Source organism: Catharus ustulatus, chromosome 6, assembly GCF_009819885.2.
Source record: "Catharus ustulatus isolate bCatUst1 chromosome 6, bCatUst1.pri.v2, whole genome shotgun sequence".
NCBI classification, from domain to species: domain Eukaryota; kingdom Metazoa; phylum Chordata; class Aves; order Passeriformes; family Turdidae; genus Catharus; species Catharus ustulatus.
In genome coordinates this window covers 37,699,987-37,727,360 of record NC_046226.1, presented here as the reverse complement: position 1 = coordinate 37,727,360, position 27,374 = coordinate 37,699,987, and the positions used below count along the sequence as shown (strand labels likewise).

The following is a 27,374-nucleotide window of genomic DNA, read 5'->3' as shown; positions in this document are numbered from 1 at the left end:
GATCCTTAAGTAGTGGGATTATAAAATTCCAGTTACTGAAAGATTATCTGCAGGAAAGAAGCACAAACCAAAATCTCAGTAGTTCAATATTAGTTTATTAAATCAGCAATTTTTATCACCGCTTTCTAAAAATGATTACAAAGCATATTAAAATATATTACAGTATCTGCAAAGAATTTACTGAGTAATGAAAGTGCAACAATAATGAACTTACAACTTTGTTTGCCTAGTTGGACAAACAGAAGCACACTGCACAGATCAAGCCTTTCCTTAAAAATCAGAGTGCCTTTTAAGTGAAAACAGTGTTTAACAAAAATATTAGAAAAGGTGAGCATGTGAAATAGAAAATGAAGTTCATGATCATTCTCTCAGTGCCAAGCTACACACATCCATCAAACCATACACTTTAAACTCTGTTTGAGATCCAACAAATTAAAGAGCCACCAAAATGAGCGCACATGGTGAAGGGAAGGAAGTGGGGGAAAAGAAAAAGAGGGTGCATTTCATTTCAAGTGCTGGCAATAAACAATGTTGAAAGCCAGGGACCACATACCTGCTGCTTTGAGACCAGGTTCCACACAAATCCACACCAGATTAACAACTGTGACCTCACCCTGACTTAAAAATCTTTGTAAACTCTCCAATTTCAAGCTGTCACAGCTTTTAAGTGTCTCAGTGCCTTACATTGTGGTTATGAACTGTAGCTCGACATTTTCTGTTCCAATCTACAACAAAAACTCAATTTCTGAAGGAATAGAACTAGGGTTGCAAATTCAGACTGTGCTGTGGAACAGCTGGAGAAAAGGTAAAAGCAGCAGTTTCTACTTCAGTTTAAGACAGTAGGCTACATCAGTGGGCACAGATTTCACAGGATGAATTACAGACAGCTTTGAACGATCTTGCAGAAAATGTTACTAAAGTCCTAGGAATAAAATGCCCAACCAATTCAACAGCTTCACCTTTCTTCAGCAGACATTAGTAACAAACTGAAGACCAAAGACTACCTCATACTGCTGTTACCAATAACTACTTAGAACATACTACCCAGAGAGAAGGCAATCCTGCCCACTTCTCATCTTTTATAACATACAGACTGACTAACTCCACAGGACATTATCCAAACAATTGTGTGGCTGGTTTAACTGAAGGGCTTGCAGACAGCCAGCAGGCAAATGGGGGAGGGCTGTGGACCCCCAAGATGTAGTGAGAAGAGATCCCCTCCCCTGTGAAACAGCAACCTACTCCATCAGGTTAGTTGTGCAAGAAACTGCTGTTTTGAAGTTCACATGAAATGTACTTTATTTCTATCATCTAAGTGTGATGCTAGTTCACTGTAGCACATACCTAGAAATACATTTATGTAGCTGTGGATGCTGACCATGAAACACTTCTATTTCCCCAGACAGCCAGAGAAAATCCACCTCTACTCCTATACATGCTTTATGCATTGACATTCCAGATTCTACAGGAACACAAAGCCAAATACTACAATCCCATCTAGGCAAAATGTTTTAACTTGTCAAAATTATGTATTTCAATTTTTCTGCCTTAGAACCAAGCTAGCATATTGTAACAGAGAATGAGGAAAAGGCTGTGTTCTCCATTTTACTACCAACAAAACTAGAAAAGTTAAGTAAAACCACTGAAACTATCCTGCTCTTCTCACTGAAGGAGGATATTTCTAATGGCATGGGATCACATGGCTCCAATATATCTGGAGCATCACCCCTGGAAGCGACATGTGGTGGGAACTCAAGCATGAGTCCACCCCTGCAGCCCTGTGCTGCTGCAAAGTGAGGTAAGGCAAATCCTCTCAGCTTTGCCTACACTACAGTAGTCACAATACACAAGCTTGCATTCTTTCTCCTGGTGGCTTTCCTGATTAAGCTAGTCACTAGTACTAAGCTGCTCAGTAGTGTATAAAGTGGTACTGACTGCAGACACTACCCACAAACAAACACACAAATTACTACTTCTGCAGTCTTCTTCTTTTTCTTAACACTGCAGTGTCTATAGACTACTTTTTTGTTCAATCAAAAATAAATTACATGGAAAATAGTTACTCTGCAGATGTAGAGTCACACAGGTAGACTCAGCATCATTTCACAGCTCTACTGAAGTGCACAGAGATGCACTAAGGCTAATTTGGCTCCTAATTTAGGTCTAACAGAAATAAAGCTGGTATGCTTGAATGATAGGAAAAACACCTAAAAATTAAAATACAAATAAAAACCAAGTCCTCAGAACAATTTAACTATGCCAGGACATCCTTGATACATGCCCAGAAATCTGGCAAGGTAAAGATGGTGTTCTGCCATTACTTAAAAATAGCATCATTGCTTTCCCATGGAAGTGCCTTGACAAAGTTCATGGAAATTGCACCTCAGAATAGAACAGATGCAGAAAGATGAGAGGTCCAGAAAGATGTGAAGTATAAAAGCCTGTCAACTTACAAATATATGATTTGAAAAACAAAGCTGAGGCTTTTCTCAGATCACACACAAAACTGAACAAGGAAGCATGACTAGAACTGTACTGGGAGACAACATCCAAACTATTTCCCTCCCCACCCCTATTGCAAGGATGTTAAAGCACATTTTGGTTTGCTCTGTCCCTTAGAAGGCATTACTGCTGCCACTTATTGAGACCTAACAAAAAAGTGCTCATAACTACAGTACCTTTGATGTGTAGGGTCTTTCCTATTACAAACGGAATACAAATCAATTCCTGCTCATGCACATAGACCAGAACTGCGTGCCAAATTTGATTTTAGGAAAGAACTGGCCCTCCCTGAAAGACTAAAAGTTCACAGGGTCAAAGACTTGCCCTCTTTAAAGGTACTGATAAAAATCAGTTGTAAGCAGACAGTATGTTCAAATTTGATTGTGTGTTGTTGGAAAATAAATGCTTATTAAGCATCCATTCCTTTAATGGATTGTTTTCAGTAAAGGAGTAATATTTGGAGGAATGAATCTATCATTTATTACAGTCAATGTAACAGCTCCTGTTAGCCTCCCCATCCTTCAAACCTGCCACCAAGGGAATTGAATCTCTCTTTTGTGGTTGTCAGCTACATGTTGGCAAAGGAGTTAAAAACTTCTCTTAAATATATTATATATTAAAAAATACACAGTCATAACTGTATAATTAGCTGTAAATAGAAATTAAATGCTAATGAAAATATCCAGAGACAATTTTATGTGCTTTGAAGAGGTTGACTTTGAGCAATACACCTTTTCTGAACAGAAAGTGAGGCTTAATTTCAATGCAAACATGGAGCTTTTAGCTTAAGAAACCACTCTGCTGTCACTTTGAACCATTCAGAAATTCATTGTCTGCAGAGAAGCTAAGCTTAAACCGCAAAGAAAATCATAAATCCAAGAAACAAAGGAGATCTCAGTTATTCTAATAATACTGATATATAGTGCTGTGTAAAACTGAAGAAGCTGTTCTTCAGATAAGACACAATGACATCAAAAAAATAATTTTAGTATTTTGCAGTTCTAGATAGAATCTAAAGTTTTAAAAAGAGTTTGCTCATAGTCTGAGCACTTACAAAACGCTACTCATCACTCTTCTAACTCCAATTAAATAATAAAAAGAAAGAAAATTTCCTTTTATATCAGCCTTTTCTTAGACTACAGAGATGCTGACTTTCACTCAGTCGTTTAAGCACATTTTTAGCATCTAAATATTCCTTGCATAGGCAGGTGAATTTAACATTTTCAGCTTCAGTGTGCTATTTAGAATAGTTTGGAGACACTTAGGGTTGGTAAGTATTTAGGTTTGGTGAAGGTCAACTTTTAGGCATGGTCTTTTCTGCTTTATGGTTGTAAACGCAGTGAGACATGGACACAGGACTACAAAAACATTTTCACCTTATGACATAGCTATTATAAGGCACTTGTGATAAGCATGTCTGAGTGAAGGTCAGCAAGGACATGACACGAATGTTTCCCTGCTGCCACGCTTATGACTTCAGTAGCTTGCGTGAAATGTGCTGTGAGGTTCAAGGATCTAAGCTTAACTTCAAATTTTGGTATTTTCAACACATTTCCTGTGGGATTTTCAAAACCCTCATTCTTCTCCTTGCATCATTCATTCTGCTGTCTGGAAGGGTTTCCTGTGAGATGGTGGCACCAGGTGGGAAGGCAGTGTGCCAGGCAGTTCATACCCATCCAGTTTAATCTTGATGAGATGTTTCGCTAATGCAAACTCTTCATCATCCAACATCCCATCGCCATCACAGTCTGCAAGTTTCCAGATCTTCCCCAAGACGCTGTTGGGTAGTTTAGAAGTCACCATCTCCTTCTTGGCACTAATCCCAGATATTTTGCCATTGATTGGTGACAGAGTGTAGAAAATCTCATCGTAAGCAGGTTTATCTTTGGCAACAACCCACTCCTCTTCATCAGCTCCTTCCTTAGCACCTTCCCCGTATCCATGGCCGAAAGGTCCTGCCATGGTGCCATCAAATGCTCCACCGTGCACCATCTCTGTGGGCATGTTGCTCTCTTCCTGTCTGATTAGGTTCATCAGGGAGGCAATTTTGTTGGCCAGCATGTTATCAACAGCTTCAATTAGCTTTGGTTTCAAAGAATGAAATTTTGTGAAGTCACAATTCTCCAACTGCTCCTGTGAATGACACAGTGACAGTAATTAAAAACTATTCCAATACACTGAAAAGTTTAAAGAATGGGTTTCAAATTAAAATAATCAAGTAATAATTCAATTAAAATAAGTATCTTTTGAAGCTGTTTCTATAGCTGAAACTGTTTTTGAAGAAGAAACAAGACATATGTACCATATAACCAATATATTAAATCAAACACACTAAGACAATTTTGCAGTGTATGAGTTTGTCTATTAAATTACATTTACAACACAATTTTCAAAGCGCAGTAGATAAAACCACAACAGTTGATGAATGTTACCCAGTAACTTTCCATCTGATAAATTTTTTCCAAACATCAAAGAAAGCATGCAAGTCCTGAGTGCTGCTAGCACTTATGCAAATGTTTAAAGTTAAAAATAAAATCAAATGTTTGCAGGACTGATCTGATTTTATAGAATAGACTTCTTGGTTGTGGTTAGGTCAGAAAGAAGTGCCCTTTTACCAATAAAGAAAAGCTGAGTTGAGATAACAGCAGCAGTGTTTTATAGCAGTGCTGCCAGAACTCATGAAGTTCCCTGCAGAATTTGTGGATTTTTCATCCTGACACCAGTGGAATGCTTACCTAGGTGACACATACTATTCCAACACAAGCCCAAGTATGTTTTAAACCACAGCATTGTAAAATCAAAAATGCTTTAGGCAATCATTACATTTTATCTACGTGCAAAATGCTTGCCAGGAAGAGAAAGTTAAAACCCCAAACATCATCACGACCACCACCACCTCCCACTTTCTGTAAAATTATGTCAAACTGATTTAACAAATCCCATCTATCACCTCAAGGAGCTGCTCCTATGCATATCAAAATGATCGTGACATGAGCCCAAGAAAACTGGAGCACAGGGTGCAAACAGTCAACCATCAACTCTGTTCAGGTGACATTTATACACAACCACCTGATTTACAGCACCTGATCAGAATAAATTTATGTAGTGCAATAAATCTCAGGAAGCAAAGGTCAACTTGCTATTCTGTTGTCCTACAATTTTGCTCCTTATTACAGAAGTGACATCTCTCTCCTGTACATATTTGCTGCCATCTGCTGCTGAGGCTTAACTGACACGTACTGTAAGTTTGAAAGAGTTTAATTCAAATTTTGTTTCAATATTCAGATCTCTCATTCTCTCATTCTGCATCACAAACAAAAGCAGCAAGGGAAGAAAGAGTCAACTTTTGGCACGAAATCCCCTTTCAAAGCCTAAGTCATGAAACCCTTCCAACAATCCTGCCTGTGAAAACTTAGCTAAAATACATCTTGTGCTTCATCTATGATTTGCTGTCTCATGCCAATAGTTGATTCCCAGGTTAAATATTGCAGTTCATAAAACAAACTTGTGCCTTCCTGTAGATAATCAGCCAAACATCACTCCTGATGTTTTCCTGTGCAATGTACCACACATACTGTCAGAATGGTATGTGTGGAAAACATCCTACATCACATTCATGACTAGTCCATGGTCAGAGCAAACTGCAGGCTCCTGATCTCTTGTTCTTCAGCTTTCAAGCTGAATTATCCTATAATTCAAAGGCCATTTAAGAAGCCTATGATCCGAGATACAAAAATTTCCAGTTGATGCTTAGAATCACTGCTAACACAATATTTGCTGTTTTTCCCTAGGATATTTTCTAAACAACTCATCTCAAATCAGAGAACAGAAATAAATAGGCAAGAAAGTGGCAGAAAGTTGGTTGAAAGACTGCAGAAAGTCCAAAAGAAGAAGAGAAAAAAGGTATTTAAAAATTAGTTGTGAGTATAAAGCAAGAACTCTCTCACTCTCTTTCTCCTTCATAGAATACAATTCTAACAGGACAAGAAGAAAGCCAAAGACTATTTTCAGAAGCAAGAGGTTTAAGCCGGACTTGTGTGAAAAGTTACACAATGCCTTTGTTACACACTGGGAAACAGTATCACTAAAAACAGGAACAGAGTTGAGTAAAAATGAACTTAGGACTAAGGATATCTTCACCTACACAAATATTCAATACCATTACAAAAATGATAAATATCACCACATTTAGGATCCAAAACAAGAAGCCCCTTAACCTGTGAGTGCTCACTGTCATTTTATTTGTACAAATCCTTTTATACTTTCTGCCAGGTGTCACCAAGTACTGCCTAAAAGGACAGAAGGTCAGATTCCTTATTCCTTATTTTCATATTCTTTGTGTAGTCCTGTATCAGTGACTGCATACTAAGCAAGTTACGACTCTTTTTCAGTCTGCACCACTTCCAAGTCACTCTAACCCCATATCAGACAAATGACTGTCATTTCAACTGCTCTACTGCCAAAGACCCTAAGCTGTAAGGCTAAGGTACTCTGCTCTTCCTTTTCCAATTTGGCAATCCTGCTACAAAGTTGAGTTCTTTCAGTTGAATGATAATCTACTGTCTTACCTGCATTTTCTTGACTTCAGGGAAATCCCCTGCTGAGATATGGTGTTCCCTTTGCAGTTGGATGTAGATCTCTGGCAACTTGTTGATCAGTTCCTTCTTCTTGTTCTCTTTCCCAAATACAGAGGGCATCTCTTTTTTCAGATAGCTGATGATATAAGCATGAACCTAAAAAGAAGTAAAACTGAAATCAAAACTACTGTTCACCAACACTTAAGCAGTAGAGTTCCTCACCTAGGTCATAAAAAGAAATCTTTTCCTAAGGAAAGATATTATCAACTTCTGCTTCTGGAACTTCGTGTTTACATGAACAGTTAGCTATCAGTTAGTTATTATTAGTTTTTGCAGCTCTCAGCATTCCTTTGAGGGGCAGAGAAAAAGGAAACACATTTCAAAGAAATACAGATGCACACTTGCAGTTTTAAGGAGAAGCCTGGTACAGCTTCTGTGAGTACCAACAGCAAGAGAAAATGCAAGACCCCAAACCCCACATCCTGACACTATACACAGAGCTCCAGCCACACTGGTCCATCTGTATGATTTGTAACTCATTTGCCTCACCAGCCACTGTGGGAATCAATAGGACAGATAATTCCTCAGTAATCCAAGTATGCTAAGTGGCAGGGCTATCTGTTTGAAGTGATATTGCATTCCTACCTATTTACCCACAGAAAAGTGAGTACCTATAGTCTATATTTATGCAGCCGCCTATTCAGATGACAGAGCAGCCAGTTCCAACAGGAGCAGCATGCCATGGCTGCCTTGTGAAGCCCTAGGGAGAAAAGTAGAGCCTTTCCAGCTCATAAGGAAAGACATTAATTTAGGATATGTTTAAACACATTAATTCTTGCATTGCCATCAAAATATCCATCCTACCCACCTTCCTTATGCCTTTGTTCTGAACTATTCATCTCTTCCCCCTGGCCACCCTCCCACCACCTTTCCCCACCAAAAGCATCTGCTTGGCCACAGAGCAAGTGATCAGGTCCAAAACAGTGTAGCAGTGTTTACACTTCCTAACTGAGGTGAATTCACCTATCCAGCTCATTGTGTGGACATTGACACTCATTTTGCACACAAGAGGGAAGGCACCAGGGCAGAGCCTTCTTTCAGAAGTAATGCATGGCTATCACAACTTGATGTTATCAAACTGCTCTCCCAAGCTCTGACCTGGCCAGGACCACAGCAGACAAATGTCCTCCACAACAGGATGTCTTTACAGAACTCAGGTCCTTGCTCATTTATAAAGAATGTAGCTCTCCATAAAACAGAAGTTTCTCACAATTTTCACACACACAGAAAAAAAAGAGTTAAAAATTAGGTATGCCTATCAAATTGCTGAGCAATAAAGAGTGAAATTTTGAAGACTGGGGGAAGACAAACTACCATTAAAAAGCATCAGTAAAACAAGTGATTGCTTGGTGTTGTGTAAGTGCAATACTTAATACCAACCCAACCATGACAGAATGTGTATTATAGCATTCTACACAAACCTTACACAATCTGCACACGGCACTGCTCCCCATTCATCTCCCTACTTGTTAAGGGGGAAACGGAAAAAAAATCTTTGCTTTTAAAAGAAAAATTATGTAGCCAGTTTTTACGTGCACATCTTAAGTTCACAGCTTCCACACAACAACACCTCCTTGTATCTAATGTATACGCATTTTAATTGTAACTAAATTTATATTTCTATAGAGGAGAAAAAAACTCCAGCATAAAGCAGCATAAACCCATGAAGTTTTCTAAGAGTATGGACATGAGTATTTCTCCAGAACCACAGAATGGATTCAATAATGGTATTCTTCGAGTATTTATAAATAATTGTAAGTAATTTTATGGATCTTTTGTCTAAAATAATATTTTTATCAAACCCAGAAGAATATGTTTCTAATTCACAAGCTCTAACAGTTTCACATGTGTATTCTGAGTGGCCTAAGGTCTGCCAATATGCACATGTGTTTCTTGTAGATAAGAACAGTCCCCATCTTCAAAATGGGATAGAGAGTCACAGGACTTAACGGGAAAAAAAAAAAATAAAAAATAAGCCTAATGCCCAAATTTGGCAGCATGTTAAGAGTTTGCTTTTGCTTCTAGTTACTGTAAATGCTTTAGAAAACATTAAGAAGAGAGTAGTAAATAAATAGGGTAAAAGAAACCCCACACTCAATGCTGTAAAAAGTGATTTTTGACTGTCAGTACTTTGAGAGCAGTTTGGAAGGCAGAAAATGACACTGGATTACTTTGCTGCTTTCCTGCAGATAAACAGTTTATTCCCCTTCCGTGACTGTCTAACATATCCCTAAGAGCACTGTGTTCTCTATTTACCTTTATCTATTTGTTATTTTTCATTTCATAGAAATATCTAAAAATGACACTCCTTGAATGCCAATATTATTGTAACAAATGAAAACAAAATGCTGCCAACATTTACAAAACAGACTAGATCTGAGGTTTCTCTGGGATCAGAGTGACTTTTAACACAACCTTGTTGTGATTTTAAATAGAATTTTCAAAGAAGCAACTTCTACAGTTGTGCCCTAAAGCTCAGTCCACAAAAAGCACCCCAAACAAACAGTCCCCCTCACTACCAAAACACAGGCCCACCAAAAAAAACCCCAAAAGTCTATCTTCTATTTCTATTCAAAATTTCTATAAGCCAATACAGGAAGTGGTACACACCCCCAAACAACTACTCCTACACTGATGGACTTGGAAGTCTTCTTCATTTTTGATTAGAAGTTTACATTAAAAAGGAAAATGCATTTGGTTTGATAATTGCACAGAAAATTAGAACTGTTGTCTGCTGCCAATAGCTTTCTCCCCAAGTGATTATCTCTTCCTTGAAACAGTGACAATTCAGTCCAAGATTAAAAACTGTGCTAAAGAGACAGCGTTTTATAGCAAGAGAAAAACTGGGAAAGTTGACATGGGACATGCTGAGAGCAGCAGAGACTGCTCATTCAATTCTGTTTTCTTTATTTTCATACCTTTGCGAGTCTTGCCCTTTTAATGAGATCATTGAGCTTCCTCACAGCAGCCTTCTGGGGGAGACTCTGGATATCCTTGAAGAGATCCTGTGCCTCAGCTTCAAAGAGTCTCCGGTTGTCTGTATTCCGCAGAGGATGCGCCCAGAAGGAGCCAATGTAGACCCGCAGCACCTCCGGCGTGTCGATCACCTTCCCCAGGGACCACATCAGAGCACCATAGACCCTCATCAGCTGCTGGGTGTCCACCTGGTCAGCCTTGTTGAGCACCACTCGAATCTTGTCATCCTGGCCCCGGAATGACTTAATGGCCTCTGAAAACTCATCAGATATATCCAGCTTGTGGGCATCAAAAAGGAGGATGATGCGGTCAACCCTCTCCGCAAACCACTGGAGGACTTGGCAGAAGTCGTAGCCTGAAGGAAGAACGCACAAGTCTTACATTGAGAAAAGTGAGTCCTGAAGAAGCTAGGGCTGGAGATAGAGAGCAAGAGGATAACAGCCTCTACATGGGAGAAAAAAGGAGATTTATTACTCAAGAGGACAGTATCTGTGGACAGTGAGGTCAGGACAACTGTATCCTGCATTTCCTTGGGCCAGTCTCACTATTACCATCTTTTGTTTTTATCACTGCCCTTTTTTCTGTCTCACACCCACATTTGCCTCTTTCCAGGAGTCTAGTTCCAGCACAGCACCCAAGCTAAGCAGGAGTGTGGGGCTCTGATCACAACCTCTCCATCAGTGCCCATATCAGTCACTTTGGGAGCACTGCTTATCTGGATTAACAAGGAAAATGGTGCAAGTGCAGCATTCCAGTGCAAGCCAACAACCAGAAGTATTTGGATTTTAAAACCATTTTTAAACTCATCTCTCCCAATCTTGCAACACTTGCTGTTATTTTTGCCACAGCAGACTAAAAAGTACAGTTTACAAGTAACATGACTGCATTGCTGATGGCTTTGAGGACATGGCAGATTAGAGAACACGAGCAGTGACCTTTCTGATCACCTGAAACAAGCTTTATCACGCTCTAAAGGAAAGCCTATTCATAGCACCTGTCTAAATGCTTTTACAGGTTCAGCTGGTACCTAATCCACACAACAAACACTATTTAGGAACTCCTTATTCAGAAGTGACACATCTGATCCGCAGAGTCACCGCTGGTGATGCAGCTTTGGGTTTGGCCTGCCTGTGACTCATCTAGTATGAGTAAGGAACAGCATAGTATGTACTGGGAGCTTTTTGATTTAAAAAAAGCCAAACAGTATCCATTTCCCCCTGAACTCCTTCTGCACACTTTTTGAAAGTGTCTTGCCTTCACACCACTTCATCATGAACAAAACACCCCCTACCTTCCTAAAGGGGCTCCTCCCTACATCCTGCCAGACACTCATTTTTCCTTCCAAATCTTGCAGACCACACAGACATCTCTGTCTGCAAGGGTGTGAACACCACCAGTGATGTCGCAGAAGCAGCACAGGGACGGGCATTGTCAGACCAGGGGACAATGCTGGCAGACAGCTGCACATTCTCCTCCAGCCACTTACACTGCCCTGAACTGACAGGCAGGAAGCTTCTGGCACATCCTCCTGCCGACAGCAGGAGCGGGAAAGGTCTGTCTTGAGACATCTTTGAATGTCACCCTCTGTGTATATTTTTGACCCTTCAAGAAATCAGCTCCTTCATCTGTGGCTTGGATGCTTTCCAGAGTTAAATATAGAGCATGCTGGGAAATTGTGCATGTCCTCTAATTTTACATAGTTCCTTTTCTGTTTTCCTGCATGTTAAAATGAAAGTTAATATTTGAGTCCTCTCTTAGTCTCAGAAACCTTCAACTTACTCCTAGTGATACCAGTCAAATTTTAATATTATACAGATGTTACATTCATTCATAGGTTAATACGAACGTTTGTAGCTAGTGAGATGGGAAAAAAAACCACCAACAGCAAAGAGACAAGTTCTTACACTGAGGTCCTATAATGTTATTCTTCCATCAAACACTTTAAATAAGAAAAGCTGCAGCTTACAAATGCTAAACTTATAGAAAGCAGCACCCTCTCTGTCAGAGACACATTCAGGGACAGCAGAAAACACCTTGTACAATCCTGCTTACATTTGCACACAATATTTTAGAAAGTCATCAAAGCAACTCAAACTTCAAAATGTGCTAAATTAGATTTATAATATAAATATGTTTAAATCAGAACGACTCCTTCAGGAAGCAGGTCAGACAAACCTTGCTGTGTACAGCATCACAGGACAAGTCAGGTCTGTGCTCCACAAAACCACCTATATACAAACTGCATAAACAGCCCAAAAGCCATTTACAGGAAATGTATCTGACTATGCAGTGTTTCAGCCAAGGTTGAGTGTAGTAATTTCTAGTCATGACAGCATGGAATATGTGTATGCAATAAATGCATAGGCACTTGTAGACAACTTCTTGTATGCTGATGCCTAAGTACATGAAACCTTTATTTGATCTGCCCTCACAGCCTGGGACACTGAGAGAACAGTGCTTTAAAGCCAACTCCCAAAACCTCATATTTGATACAACCACATTTTAAACATCATTAAACCTAACAGCATGCAGGAGAACCACACTTTGATAAAAGAACTATGAAAAGGGACACATTCAAGACAATCTTTAACACATGGAAAAAAATTCAAGAAATGCAATCCAATCAAGTTATAGCCTATGAAACAGGTAAGAGCTTGAGGTCATCACCGAGCTACGTCAAATTAGGTGAAAGTCTACCATGCCAACGGGCAGGCCAGCCAGGCTGTAATAATTGATAAGGCACATACCACCAAGACAAGGAGTTTCTGAACAATAAGAGAACAAGAGCCATGTTTTGTTAAATCACAGGAGCAATTCTAGATAGTACTGAAGAGTCACAGTCCTTCAGGCAACACAGGACTACCAGTGAAACATAACCTGGAATGAAACACAACTCTGTCCTGCACTTGGAAGTCTGAGACCTCTACACCATTACCTAAGAGTGTTGAATTTGGTTACACAATTGCTCACTTTTTCAATGGCATATTAATATGATACTCTAGTTTTCTGCTCATTTCATGTTCCCTTCCACACTATTACAAAAGTGGCAACAGATACTTGAATGCTGCCAAATATTATTTTCTCTTGATTTAACAAGCAAAGAAGGGGTAAGATGCACCTAGTTTTAACTTGAGGAGGAAAAAGAGAGCTGGAATCCGCAAAGGAGAAGCAGACCACTGTTGATTTTACCAGATTGTGTAAACTGGGATCTAAATATTTTGTGGACATTTTATGAGAAGATTTTTTCAGGAATAAAAATCATTAATTATACACCCGATTTTTTTCTGTCTAAAATAAAAGTGCCAACATGCAGCATTTGTTTTATTTCTGGTTTCACAACATTCAAGCCTTTGCTTGCAGAGATGTAGAACTCTCATGCTGTTCATCTCTACTATTTCACCAACATCACATAGCCAACTTATAGTTTATTTCCCCTGACAGAGATATGAAACACAAGTTTCCATTTCTTAAGCTAAGGTCTGAAAACAGAGGGCAACATAAGCCACACCCTGCATCACTAGCATTTGTAACTCCACAGAAAAGCTACATGCACTTAAATGCAGCTGAAGAATGCAAGGAAGAAAGTTGTTTACATTACACTGTTCTGTTTAAATAGTTTCTCAAGACGGCTAATGTTTAAAACAGCTTGATAAACAGTGCTCAGTTCTCTGCAGAATTTTCATATTATTAAAAATATTCTCATTCTCCTCAAACCATTTGACTTCCTCTTTTGACTGCATTATATTCTGGCATGACTGAGCAACCTTAAGAAGTAGCTTTAGCAGCTGTGCCCCACAATAAACAAACCCACCTTATTTATAGCCCCACCCCCAAATTTTTCAGACATGACCAACCTACATGTCTGAAACCAAGCTATTACAAAAGATTTCTTCATTCATGAACTTCAATAGTATATATAAGAGTCATTATTACTTCATGGAAAGCAATTAAAATGATGAAAATAAGGCTTTTTCTAAGGAGTGACAAAGCACTAATTAGTCAAGAGATCATGCAACTGTAGCCACTGGCAGCCATAGCAGCAGGATGACAGAAATACCAACCCCCATCAACTTTAAAGAGAAGGAATTCCAAAGCCAACATTCAATGGTGTGTACAGGGCTTGCAGTACGAGAATATTCAAGACCACCATACAGTACCACTAAAAGAGGCTCCCCAAAGATTAAAATGCTGTTTTGTCCAGTAGAGCAGAAAAAATTTAGAGAGCTTGGTGACTAAAGCTCTGCAACTCACCTCTGCTTATGCGCTGCTTCTCTCCAGAGAGAATTCCAGGGCTGTCAATGATACTGATGCTCTTCAGCACCTCATTTGGAAGCTGAGAACACATGAACCTGCAGGAAAGGAAGAAAAAACCCCATTAACAATAGCTCACATACAGATGGTCGCTTGAGAGCTCCCCATTATATATCTGGTTTTAGAAAGACTCAAATGAGGTTCAGAAAAGTTTCTGAATCCTGACAACCTGTTTTGCAACCATACATGTTTAAGAAAAATTATGAAGAGAGCTTCTCAAAAAAGATAACACAGGGAAATCCTGTAAAACTGTACGTTTAAGTGCTGATAAGACTTAAAATTTTGCAAGAGCTGGTAACTTGGGCTTTAAATGCAATGTTAAAAAGATTCCATCAGACCACCATTTTGCTAGGACCAAAATTAGTACAAATGAGAGAAAAATATTCATGTACTCCAGCTTATGCTCACACTCAAACAGTGAAAAGGGGAGCAAGCAGAAAGCCACACTGACAATATGTTCATGTTCCAGTCCCTGCCACATCTCCCTCTCGCCTGATTTAGCAGTGTTGGAGTGATCCCTGCTCCCTAACCCACCACTCTCCTCAGCTGGGGCACCAGTGAAAACACCAGTATTTCTCCCACAAACCCAGCCAAAACTATCACACTGCCAGAAGCAAGAGTTCCAATTACACCCAGTATGCTCTAAACAATAACATCGTGCCTCTGCAACAGGAGGCAAATTCAATGGTGGCATTACAGAAAAATAAATAATTCACAGGGACTCTGAGAGCTGTGCAGAGCCCTTGGTGTGTTACGTGCAAGCTGCAATGATGCTTCTGGGATAGTTACTGACAGAAGAACTTCACTGCCCTTCATCATAACCTGCCTTTAAGAGATTTGCATAAGAGTTTAATCTTCTTATCAGGGAGCAGCTGAAGATACTAGCGAGCCCACAGAGCACCCCACTCTCCTCCTGTGAGGCTGCCCCACACAGGGTTAAACTGCAGCCTCTGGCCCCAAGATTGAGCTGCCCTACATCAACCTATGGCTTCACAAAGCACACTGCCCCAGAAAACAGGGAATCACAGACAGGAAATCATAGCTGTGCCAAGGTCAAACAAGATCTTTAAGGCCTTGGATGATCTGAGTCAGGAAGTGCTCAGCCAGTCAAGTATCAGGTACAAAATATAAACGATATCAAAGACTAGATGGTGTTTTATACAATACAAATCATTCAAAGTAATTTGGGAAGAGTCCTAACACCTCACTTCACCTTGTTCTGCAAGAGACCTTGTAGCAATGAGCCTTTAACAAAAGCACAGTGTGCCTTCTTGGATAAAACAGAAAAGGCAGCATCACCTGTGCCTCTCCCTGATATTAAAAATACCTCGTATCTAAAGCAAACTCTTTCACTAGAAAGTTTTCTACTAGCTTAAGAAATATTTTCAAAAGAGCAGTGAGGTGTTATTTGAGAAAATTACATTATTTGAACTTGCCAAAATCTAAAAGCAGTGCTATATCAAAGCAAACACATTACACGGAAGCATAATGGATGTGTGTAAGTGACAAAGAAAATACATTTAATCATGTGAACATTACAAAAATACATACGTCACTAGTATGTAAAGCATGAAGTAGCTTTCATAAATTTGGAACTGTGAAGACTGGTTTTTCATGTATACTTTTTCTTATCACTCTCATCCAACCTTAGAAAGTCCAGTGCTTGTTCAGCATCACCAAGATGTTTCTAGCCCTATCTTATGGGAAGAAAGGCACTGTTATGCCAGCTGAACAATACAGCAGTGTCTTGACTCAGGCACCACCCAAACTGGGACAGCTGGAAAAGACCATAGGAGAAAATAGAGAACTACAGGCACAGAAATGCAGACATTGCCATCTTTGCAGCAGTCATTAGTGGCAAGGAGAGGAAAAAAGCACATGCTATACACATAGAAGTAAGAACTCATAATTAACTGCTTGTTAGCTTTTAGAATACATCCATCATCTAAGGATGAAAGATGGGTTAAAAATCTTGCCTCAAACTAATATTTTAGACAACTGAAAACTGTAATGATGTGGTATTTGAGTATCCCTTTTCAACACTGAGACTTCTTAACATATCACTTCATGCAGGTCACGTTAGTGCTGCGTCATAAAAAACAGAACTATATTATTCACCTGAATGACAGACTTTAAAAAGTGTTACAAAAATAATTGTATAAATGAGATGACTGTAATTTCTTAGGACACATCAAAATAGACCAGGACCATGCATTTCTTCTCAGCAGCACTAATTTTTTCCCATGCTTTTCTAGTATAATGCAGTATTCTTCCCTCATGAGCATCCAAGGGCACACTCGGTCCTGTCCCCCTACCATTTACTCTCCAATTTTTCTTAAAAGTATACAGGATAAGTAAGAGATTAACAGAACACCTCCCACAAGCAGTGGGATCCAGGGGCAATTAGAAAAGGTCATGGAAAAAGACAAAAGCAAGGTAACATCAATAAATTAATGCAGGTAATTACTAAGTACAAGCCTTGATTGTGATACCATGTTCTGGTTTGTTTCATTTTTTCCATTACCTCAGTCCCTGTTTCCTGTCATTTGGATTGTTACACTTGGATGAAAAGGGCACTCAACTTCATAGTCTAAGTGTTCATAGCCTTAAGTTCCTCCATAAAACAAAACACTAGGTTTGGGAAACCATTTTTAAAAAACGGGTGAGATGGGGTATGGGAAGTAGAGAAAAGTCTATCAAGGCAGGAGTGAAAAATGCAATATTGGATAAAAAGAACTGTCATCATGACGAGTGAGAGAAGGCAAAGTAAAATATGTGCTATGATTACAGGTATCCTGGTAGGAACTCAAAGACACTGAAGGCTAAGACAATTTCATCTAAGCAAAGTCATAAAGAGAAAAGAGTTGCTAAGTTTTGAAAAATGCTAGGGAAAGATTAGCACCTAGATCTCTGCTGAGTAACTAACGAGTAAGTGTGACTGTGGGGGAAGATAAGGGTGCTCACAGCACTTCAATATACCAATACCACAGTCAACAAAAGAACTGGAATAATTTAGTCCCTTACTTTGAAAGTACATCTTTTTAGCTAGCCAATAATCTTGCTTGCATAACAGCTGGAACTTGACACAACTAGTTAGATGACTTAGGCAAAAAATTACATTGCCACTAATCCAAACACATACCATTATTAAATGTTCTGTGCAAATATGTGCATATTATGCAAAATACAATTAATACAATTTGTATTGTTAGTATATTATTTTTTTAGAGAGAGCACAATGATGAGGAAAGGGAGAAGCAGAATCTGATCTGTAGGACAGTGATCTGTAAGACAGAATTTAGCCAATCATCTCAAACTTGTTATTTAAAATAGGACTTGACTACAGCTTCTCACAGCACATATTCTTATCTCTGCAAAGTGATAGCCAAGCCAACTGCATTCAGCTATACACTTTCTTCTTTGAATAAGCACAGCAAAAGATAAAACTGTACATGATGAACTTTTAACACGCATGCCAGTATTTATCAGCCAAACAGGAAAGTTTATTGTTAAAAAGAACCAATTTAGATAATTTGGCTCTCAAAGTGAGGCCTCCATGTCAAGCTACCATCAAATACAGGAAGAAAACAAGGTGATTGCTCAGACAATAGGAATGGAGTTATTAGTAATTAGCTTTCAACTCAAAATATTTAGCATAGTACTTAAGTTCACTATCAAAATATTCACAGGCTCTGAACAACTCTTCCCTTTTTACAAACACAGCAGAAGCTAACACTATGTCCCTGGTCTATGGAACTACCTAAACACACATGTAGACGATATTAAACACTTAACAGTTTGAGTTTTTATTTTATCCGTAGAGCACATTTTCCATTCTTTTAGGTCGATGTATGTCAGTAATTCATGTTTTTAAACAGCTATACCAAGATATCCAATGAAATCAGAGGAAAGGAAAAAGTTAGCACCAAAGGGAAAATATTTGTTTCCATTTTTTTTTGAATGGTAGTTTCTAATAATACTACTAACCTATCACTTTTATTGAGTAGAATTTTTGCATAAACTTATCCTGAGTTCCACCTGGCATCATGCCTCACAGACAAGTCATCCAGGGGATCATTTCCACAGTTTTCTGTGAACTGGTTTTAACAACTATTTTCTATTCAGATAATTGAATATCACCATCATAATGCCACCCTACGTAGTATTGCCTTTGTTTAATTCACCTGAACTGCCACCATTCCTGCTTGTATTTGAATATCTACTCCACACTGTTCAAAACAGAACATCCCAAAATTCAAATGTAGCCATTAGAAGACAGAGAGCAAGATGATCTCACCTGTTCAGGAAAGCATTTCCAAAGCGGCCCAGTTTCCGGAATGGCTTCTTAGGATCAACAACTAGGGCATTTCCAGGAACATTTCCTTCTGTTTCTCCGTACATTACAGCAATAAAGGAATCTGTGGTAGGCTCGGGACCAATCCGCATGCCTGGAAAGTCTTGCTCAAGCAGGTATCTGGAGGTGGAGAACACAAAGATGTATTTATACACAATAGCTATATTTATACCTAAATATTCCAAAAGAATGAATGATTGGGATCTGTGGCAAAAGCCAATACCTACAATTCGCTTGAAAATTCCCAGGGATATGTGTATTCTATAAGAATAAGATTACATTTACCTGCATTTCATTATTTCTATTAACTGGGGAAGAAGGAATAGAATGGAATTCATTTTTCACAGCATCTAGGTAAAAAGATAAAGTAAATCCCTTTACACAGTGGAAAGCACTCCCTCAACTGCAGCACCTCAACCATTTAAGTGGATGCTTCTACCAAGGACACCAGTGCTGTAGGTTACACTACAACAAGTCTGCTTTTCTGAGCGTTTTCCAGCCTATGCCAGTACTCCTGGTGCAAAAAGGGAATGGTTTGAAGCTGCATGTGAGCAGATTCAGCTGGCTGACAGATCTAACCTTTTAATAAACTCAGTGTAATCTCACCTACTTCAACTCATCCTACCAGAGGCAGAGAGAACCATTATGAGACAGTAAAATTTTATCTTTTGGGAGTGAGGAATTTTTTTTTTCTTTTGACCTGCATATCAAAAAGTAATTATTACTAAGTCAGATCTGCAGAACTTTAGGCCTAACAGGAAAATACTTCCAAAAGGCATCAAGTCAGATAATGGTTTACCACCAGAAACCATCTTGCACCTCCCTTTGAGTAGTGCCCTGACAGAAGACACAGGCAGCACATACTCACAGAGCCAAGCCTTGGCTTTCCAGACAACAGGGTCTGAAATTAATTAATTGGATATTTAAATATTAAAACTTAATGGAACCAGGGCATTTATTTACATAAAAAGCCTGTCTGCATCCCTTCAAGCAGCCCCAAGTCCTTCCAGACAGAGCAAACCTCCCTCCAGCACACATTCTACAACAACTGCCATCCTTCACAGACACAGACACTATGCTAAACACTGCTAAATTTTGAACATGGATGTCAACATGTCACAACGGCACCACCTTGGTGCTCAAGACAAAAACAAAGTGGTTTCAATGTCACCCTGCAGTTCTTAGGAAAAAATAAAAAGACGACAACACAACTTAAATCAAGTACAATTTAACTATTTGCATAATCAAAACTGGATTTACATGAGAATTCTTCTTCAGGCACAGGTGGTGGTCCTGCATACAACTACAGCACTAGTTATATTTTAGTTCATGTATATTAAACTCCTCTTTTAATAAAGGTTTATTCTGGACTTAATCCAACAGTGCTATGCCTATTCTGCTATAATTTCCTACATCAATACTGGTTTGAGAGGACTCACTGGCTGCTTTTGCTGCAAAAACCATTTTACATAGTATCTATACTTGCTGAACAATCTCTATCTTCAAATAGAGTACCCAAGCATTCACAAACTTTATAGATCAGTGCACAAAATCTGAATTTAAGGAACTAAATATATGTTACATATTTCAAACACTGTTTTCCACTAGCCTGAGTAAACTGGCTCCAATTAGCTCAACTTATAATCAGGGAGCATGGAACAGTTATTTGCATGAGAGTTCCTGTAGCTTTCTGCTTCCAAAAAAAGAAATTAAAAAAATGCCAATACTAAAACTTGTGAGGAAGGAGGAACACAAGAACAATCATGCCATAATCATGCCAGCACATGCAAAGTCAATCTGTTTTATCTCTGGAATAAGCTGTACCTAATGCACAGTAACAGGGAAATAAAACTGACCACTCTACAAAAGCAAATGAAACAACACTCAAACCTTTCTGCCCACACAGGTTTTTAAAATGCAGCATATCCCTCACTGTACAAATTAGATCATGAAATTATCTAAATGAAATTAAGACAAAACTTCTTCAGTTGCTCGCCAGTGGAACCCCGCAAGGAGACCCAGGATTTTCAAGTATTGTGGCAAACAGCAGAACATCTGAAACACAAAAAGTGTTCCCACTTCTTCATAAAATATCACTGCAGAGCAGACCTCTCTAAAACAGGATGCCAAGGTTAACTCACAAGAGCCACTAAAATTTTCCAGATTGGAGCTATCCACGGCTTTGATTTTGAAAGATCAATTATACTTCTGACTTCTAAAATAAGGTTTTTAACTTGCCATGATAAAGTGTTCTATTTCAAGCACTGATTTTCCTTGTTGTCCTTCTTTTAAAAGAGAAAGGGTCTCTAAGAGACTTGTAAATAAGCTCTTCTCTTGATACAAATTGCTATTCCCAGGGTTCTGCTGACAGAGGCAGCAAATCATAAGGTGACAGACAACATATACAAGAAGATGCTCCAAGAGCAGCAGTAAAGAACATATATTGAATCAAATGCACAGGAGTGAAGTCCCACATCCCAGGTCAAGGAAAAATACAAGGTGGGATCTAAATGCAGGAGCAGACACCTCCAGGGTAACAGGATAATTGTCATCTCTCATAGGCTCATAAATTACGGCATTATTATGGACATTCAGTGGTGATGGTCTTTTAGCTGCCTAAAAAAGTAACTTCATGGCCTGCTCATGAATTTGCTGCAAGTTTAAAGTTACATGTACAGAGAACCTTTCAGGATTTCCAACATCTCTATTTGCAGCTCTGAACCCCATAGTGCAAATTGAGATTAGGTGTTTATTGAAATTACTAAACCACAATAAAGTGCTACTGAACTGCTATGATACTCCCAAGTTAATGTCATAAAGGCAGCTTGAAAAAACAGGTTTTTAGAGTGATAACAATCCAGGAAGGCAAGACCTCTTTCCAAATACCAAGCCCCACCCAAGAGTCACAATGCTCTGCCCGGTACAACTATTTAACAGAGACAGAAAACACTTTGCAGCACAGGTATTTTCCATTAAGACTGGTTCACAATTGCATATCAAGAACTAGTACAGACTAAAATAAACCTCTTCTTGAGCACTGGCTGTGCTCAAGTGTGATGGGTTTGGCTGGGACAAGAGCTACTATGGGGCTGTGTTTTAGATCTGAGCTGAAAAGTGTTGACAATACAGGTTAGCAATGACTTCTTCATTACTGCTGAGTAGCACTTGCACAAAATCACGGCCTTTTCTGATTCTCACCCCACCCCACCAGCAAGTGACTAAGGGTGAACAGGGGATGTCCTGTACCATATGGCATTGTGCTTAGCATATAAAGCTAGGGGAAAAAGGAAGGAGGAGACACTTGGAATGACATTTTCTCTTCCCAGGTCACTGTTACGTACAATAGAGCCCTGCTTTCCTGGGAATACCTGAACACCTGCCTGCCCTTGAAAGCAGCGCACTAATTCCTTGCTTTGCCTTGCCTGTGATGCTTTTATTGTACCTACTAAACTGCTGCTATCTCACACCATGAGTTTTCTCACTTTTACAATTCTAGTTCTCTCCTCCATCTCGCTGTGCAGGGTGTGAGTGGCTGTGTGGTGCTTGGTTGCAAGCTGGAGTTGTGGGGTAGGCTAAGCCAGAACAAGCTTATCACACTTCTCAGCATGAAAAACCGATTTTACACACAAAAGGTGAGAGCAGTCTTCTGTAAACTGAAAAGCTGCCAGTGTTTCTGTACCAAATACTACATTAGCACAGGAAAATACCTGGATTTTCAGCATCTGCCTTGCTCTTCTCAGGAATTTTCAGCAGAGAAGGAGTTCAAAAAGGTTCACAGGAAGAATGCTTAAAAATAGCCAATGCCCCAAAGACAGTCTAGATCAAACAACAGACATCCTGTTGATTCTTCTCTCTTTGTTTTACCTGGGCTATAACCTTTCAGCTTTGCCAATAAACACTCATCTATGTTCCTCTGCAAGATGTATGGCCAGACTATGAGAAACTAGTTTACCATAGTTCCAGAGTCAGAAAGTTCCAGAGATAGGAAAGATTACTCACAGTTGCAGATACTCATTATCATCTGAACTCTAAATGCATTAGCTAGGCCATACTAATGCACAAAAGCAAGTGAGCTGGACAGAGCAGCACTCAACAGTGATACCCTGTGATGCATTGGGATATAAACTCATGGCTGCTTTATAGGGCTGTTCACCTCCATACTACATCCTGCACCAAGTATTCAGCTTTTTTTTCTTTTTTTTAACACAGCAAAACTAGCAGATGTTTGCTTTAGTGAAAGAATCCTGCTCTAAGTAACTCAAAGCTCTCATGCACAGCTAATGAAGAAGTCACAGGTTTCACCCAAAGAAACTAAGAGGGACCTTCCTCCAACTTCAACCCCAAAGAAACAGATGCAGCTGCACAAAGTGATGACAAGCTACTTGCAGACTCCAGACAGCATGCATGGAAAAGGGTGCTTTCACAAAAGTCAGCTCTGGCTGAATTAAATAGCAGGAAGTTTACAATTTTTAACCTCTGAGTAATACCTGTGAGCAAAGTAAAAGCACAGCCTGGCAATCTGAGGAATTTACATCTGGCTTGTCTCAAGTTGGTTAGTTCTTTAAAAAAAAAAAACCAAACAGTCTCCTACACTTTTAAAACAGAACAAAAGAAACTACCTATTTGCATTAACTACCTCCTATCTCTTTTCCATATGGTACAATTCTCCTCTCCTGCCCCTCTTTTCCCCACTTTTTTTTTTCTCCTAAAACAGGCATGAGAAATTGAGACAATTACAGAAGCTGCAAGGCCAAGCAGCTCTCATGTAAGATAACAATTGACTCTCACCATACTCCCACTTCATTAAACACAATCGGACAAGCATTAACATTTGGAAGTATTTGTTTGAATTGTCAGCATTGTCAAACATGTGAATAAAACTATCACCACATTACACCTTAGACAGCAAAACTGACTGGTTTCACTGCATTGTTCCAAGTGGCAAAGCGGATAAACAGCACTGAGTGAAAAAACATAAGAGCTGTTAGAAACCTGGAAGTGTTTGTTTGCATATCTTAATCTCCAGGGACATTTAGTCACTGGTACATCAGTGTTTTCCATGAAGACTTAGTGGAAGGAACTGGGTGGATATGGATGTGTCAGAGGTATGAAAATGTGAAGTTCTCACGATAACGTCTCAATCAATGTAAATCCCAAAAGAATTTTTGGCAGCTAAACAGAATTATTATGTTCACACATAAACCCAGTAATAAATACTTCGGTAGATCTAATATGCCCTCCTGACTATGAAGTCTAGAAATGTGAACAAAAAGTAGTTTTAATAATTTTAAGCACTTTTAAATTGTTTATTTAAGATTTAAAATAATGTTTGCTTATTAAATGGCTTGGAGGAATAAATCCCCTATAGCCCTACTTCAAGCTAAAAAAAATCATCTACAACAAATACAGGATTATAACAATCTTGAGAGGGTATGAGATTTTTCCATGAGAGATTCAGTCTTTCAGAGGGGAAATTTATTTCTGGCTGACCTGGACATGATAATATTTTCTCATGTCTTCTGAGTCTTTCACATAGCATACAAGAACTTCTCTTTTTTTGCCCTTCTTTTTCTCCTCTAAATTGGATTTTGAGTAACAGTCACTGTGACGCCACTGTCTAAGTTGCTGCCCATCTTCAGTGGAGCATTTTTTCATGCTGATTCAGACAATTATCTATGCTATAGAAAACGCTGAGGCAATGAATGCTGGTCATAGAGAGATCCTTTAGAAGCAATAAAAGATATCCTGCTACAGATTTGGGCTCTACAGTCAATGCCTGTCTTCTCCAATACACCTTGTACAAAAATTTTAACTGCTCTGCAAGCCACCTAAAATGGGCACAGCAGAAAGGGGAAAGGGAAAAAAGAAGGGCACATCACAGTAGAGGCCACCTCTTGCATCAAGTCAGATATTTTAATAAAGCACATGAGAAAGCATCTTTGAAAACTTCACCTCTGCCAAAATTGTCTGGGCATCTTCACCCAGCACTGACAAATGGTAAAAAAAAGCTGGCAAGAGCTGTAATGAGGTATAGGTCTTTTCTCATTCAGACTGTACATTACTATCAGCCAACCCTTTTGCTCAGCATTTTATTGCTACAGTGATAAAAAGTTATTCACAAAGCAACAGTAGCAAAAATACAGGTAAGGCACTGCAAGGAATACTAATGTTTCTAAGCACAATACTGACTTGTTACTTCAGTCCAATATGGGCAGCTATAAAGGACAGAAAAGCTGGAAGTTCACAAATCAAGAACCTGTGCCCCCAACCAAGGCAAACTCTTACAGGAGGGGGAACACAGAGTTTTCTAGGAATTGCCAAAAACAGAACAACGCTGCTGACAGGCAGAACAAGTTCTGGTATGCACAGAACCTTGTGACCATCCTGCCCCTCTCTGTATTACCTGTGCTCTCCCCATCTTGTCCATAAGCCAAGTAACAACTCTTATCCAGAAATATATACAGAGTAACATGGCAATTGCAATTTTAAAGAAGAAAATGAATGAGTATGCCTAGAGAAATGCTGGAAAAAGCCAAATCAACAACTCCTCCCCCCCACATCACCTTGTGACTGTCTATGGAGATCCTGAAACTAACTTTCTTTTATTTTAATTACAGTCCTATTTCTATTTTTAAACTATTCCTCTGAGCAACGCCACTTTGTGTGTTTGTGGGAATTCAGTAACAATCAGTAAAGAAACCATGTTCAACTTCAAGCTTTCAATTAGCTAGTTGTAAAACCTGAAAAGACACATGATTAGTTCTGTAAACATCTGAAAAGCTCTCAGGTGATTAAAGGTAAACATCAATCTTCAGTATTTGGTAATGCAAGAAGAAAATGGTTTATGGCAAGGCTGCCCATAATCTTTGGACCTGAAAGATAAATATTTGTAAATTTTACAGAAGGACTATAACGACTATAACGAACTTCAGATACAAGTAGGTCATAATGTGAACCAAGTGACCCCTCAGTGTCTTTTGCAGAATTGGGCAAAACCTTAGACTGATTTGTAAGGGGCATGTGAGAGGGAAACTCAAACATATGCAAAATATTCACAGATTCATAGTACTGTGCTTACCCGAGATATGCTTCAGCTTCCTAAAAATGAGTTACTAAGAAATTTAGAAATAAGGAATACAGGAAAGGCAGAAAATACTACAACAGGAACACTGTTAAGCTGCCTCAGTAGTAACACTGCTTCTTCAATGTAATTGATCAAAAATAAAGGCACGTGGAAGGGAAGACGTTCTGAAAAGTCCACGTGTTTTTTGCCCAAAACTCTCGTCACCTTACTCTTCTATGACCACATCCGATCTGTGCATTAAGCTACTTTAGGGAAAGAAAGGGGAGGAGATCTAAGTGATCCCTCCCGGCCGGTGCAGTCATACTGTTTTAGCACGGTATGGTTTTCCTCTGAAACAGCTTAGAGATGAAAAGAACTAAGGGGAAGTAGACAACGGGGTTACACATTCTCATCAGAATATGAAACAGAATATTCTTGAACAGGAAGCAAGCGGCGAGCTAGAGCGTGTAACAGGGTCGGGAGCGGCACCAGCCTGGACGGAGCACGGAGCTCCGGCTGGCAGCGGCACCAGCCCGGGCACCGGCACGGCTCTGCCCGCCTCGGCTCGCACCCCGCGGGGCACAGCGTGGGAGGGATTCAGCACAGAGCAGCACCGCGGGCAGGAGGAGAGCGAGGATGAGCGAGGCTCGGGGTCGGAGCGGGGCGCGGCTCCGGGGTGCTCCCGGGGCTCACCTACCGGATGAAGGTGGTCTTGCCGGTGCTGTACTGCCCCACCAGCAGCACCATGGGCTTGTTCTCGAAGTCGGCCTCCTCCAGGGCGGGCGAGTGGAACTCATGGAAGCGGTAGTGCTCCTCCAGCGGCAGCAGCTTGCGGAGGTAGAGGTCCCGCAGCCCGCCGGTCACGGTCTGCACCACGTCGGTGCCGCCGCCGCGCTCCCGCCCGCCGCCCTGCTTCCCCAGCCAGCTGAACATCCCGCCGCACTGCCACTGCCGCCACCACTGCCACTGCCGCCACCACAGCCACTGCCGCCACCACAGCCGCTGTCACCGCCGCCGCCCTGTGCTCGCCTCGCCTCCCGCGCACGCAGCCGCCGCGGGCCCGCCCCGGCCCCGGCCCGGGCAGAGGCGGTGCCAGCAGCGCTGCTCCACTCAGCTCCGGGCCGGGCGGGGCCCTCTCCCTGCCGTACACACCCTGGGAGCCGGGAGGGTTGGGGTTTTCCTGAGGGGAAGTTGGCCTGGTTTTTTCCCGAATCCGAGGAATACATATACATATACATATACATATACATATACATATACATATACATATACATATACATATACATATACATATACATATACATATACATATACATATACATATACATTCACACACACACACACACATATATATATATATATATATATAATTTATTTATTTTTTTTTTTTTTTAAGTCCGCCTTTGGAGGTTAACTGTGCTCGTCTCAGTCCCTTGCGATGAAATCCGGAAACACTTTGACAGCTCTGATCTGAACGTCGCCCAGATGCTTTTCGTGTTTTTCTGGTGATGGTTGCTGTCTTTGGATGCCA

General features: G+C 40.0%; 1 protein-coding gene across 1 annotated transcript; it reads right to left on the bottom strand.

The window, feature by feature from the left end:
• Nucleotides 1–75: 75 nt before the first annotated feature.
• On the bottom strand, nucleotides 76–26,792 carry EHD4 (EH domain containing 4). The gene is made up of 6 exons (XM_033063312.2): nucleotides 26,541–26,792; nucleotides 18,724–18,900; nucleotides 14,367–14,464; nucleotides 10,058–10,470; nucleotides 7,071–7,235; nucleotides 76–4,635 (listed from the first exon to the last, which is right to left on the bottom strand). The coding sequence occupies exons 1-6, from the start codon at nucleotides 26,774–26,776 to the stop codon at nucleotides 4,099–4,101; spliced, it is 1,626 nt and encodes a 541-aa protein (XP_032919203.1). The 5' UTR covers nucleotides 26,777–26,792; the 3' UTR covers nucleotides 76–4,098.
• Nucleotides 26,793–27,374: the final 582 nt, after the last annotated feature.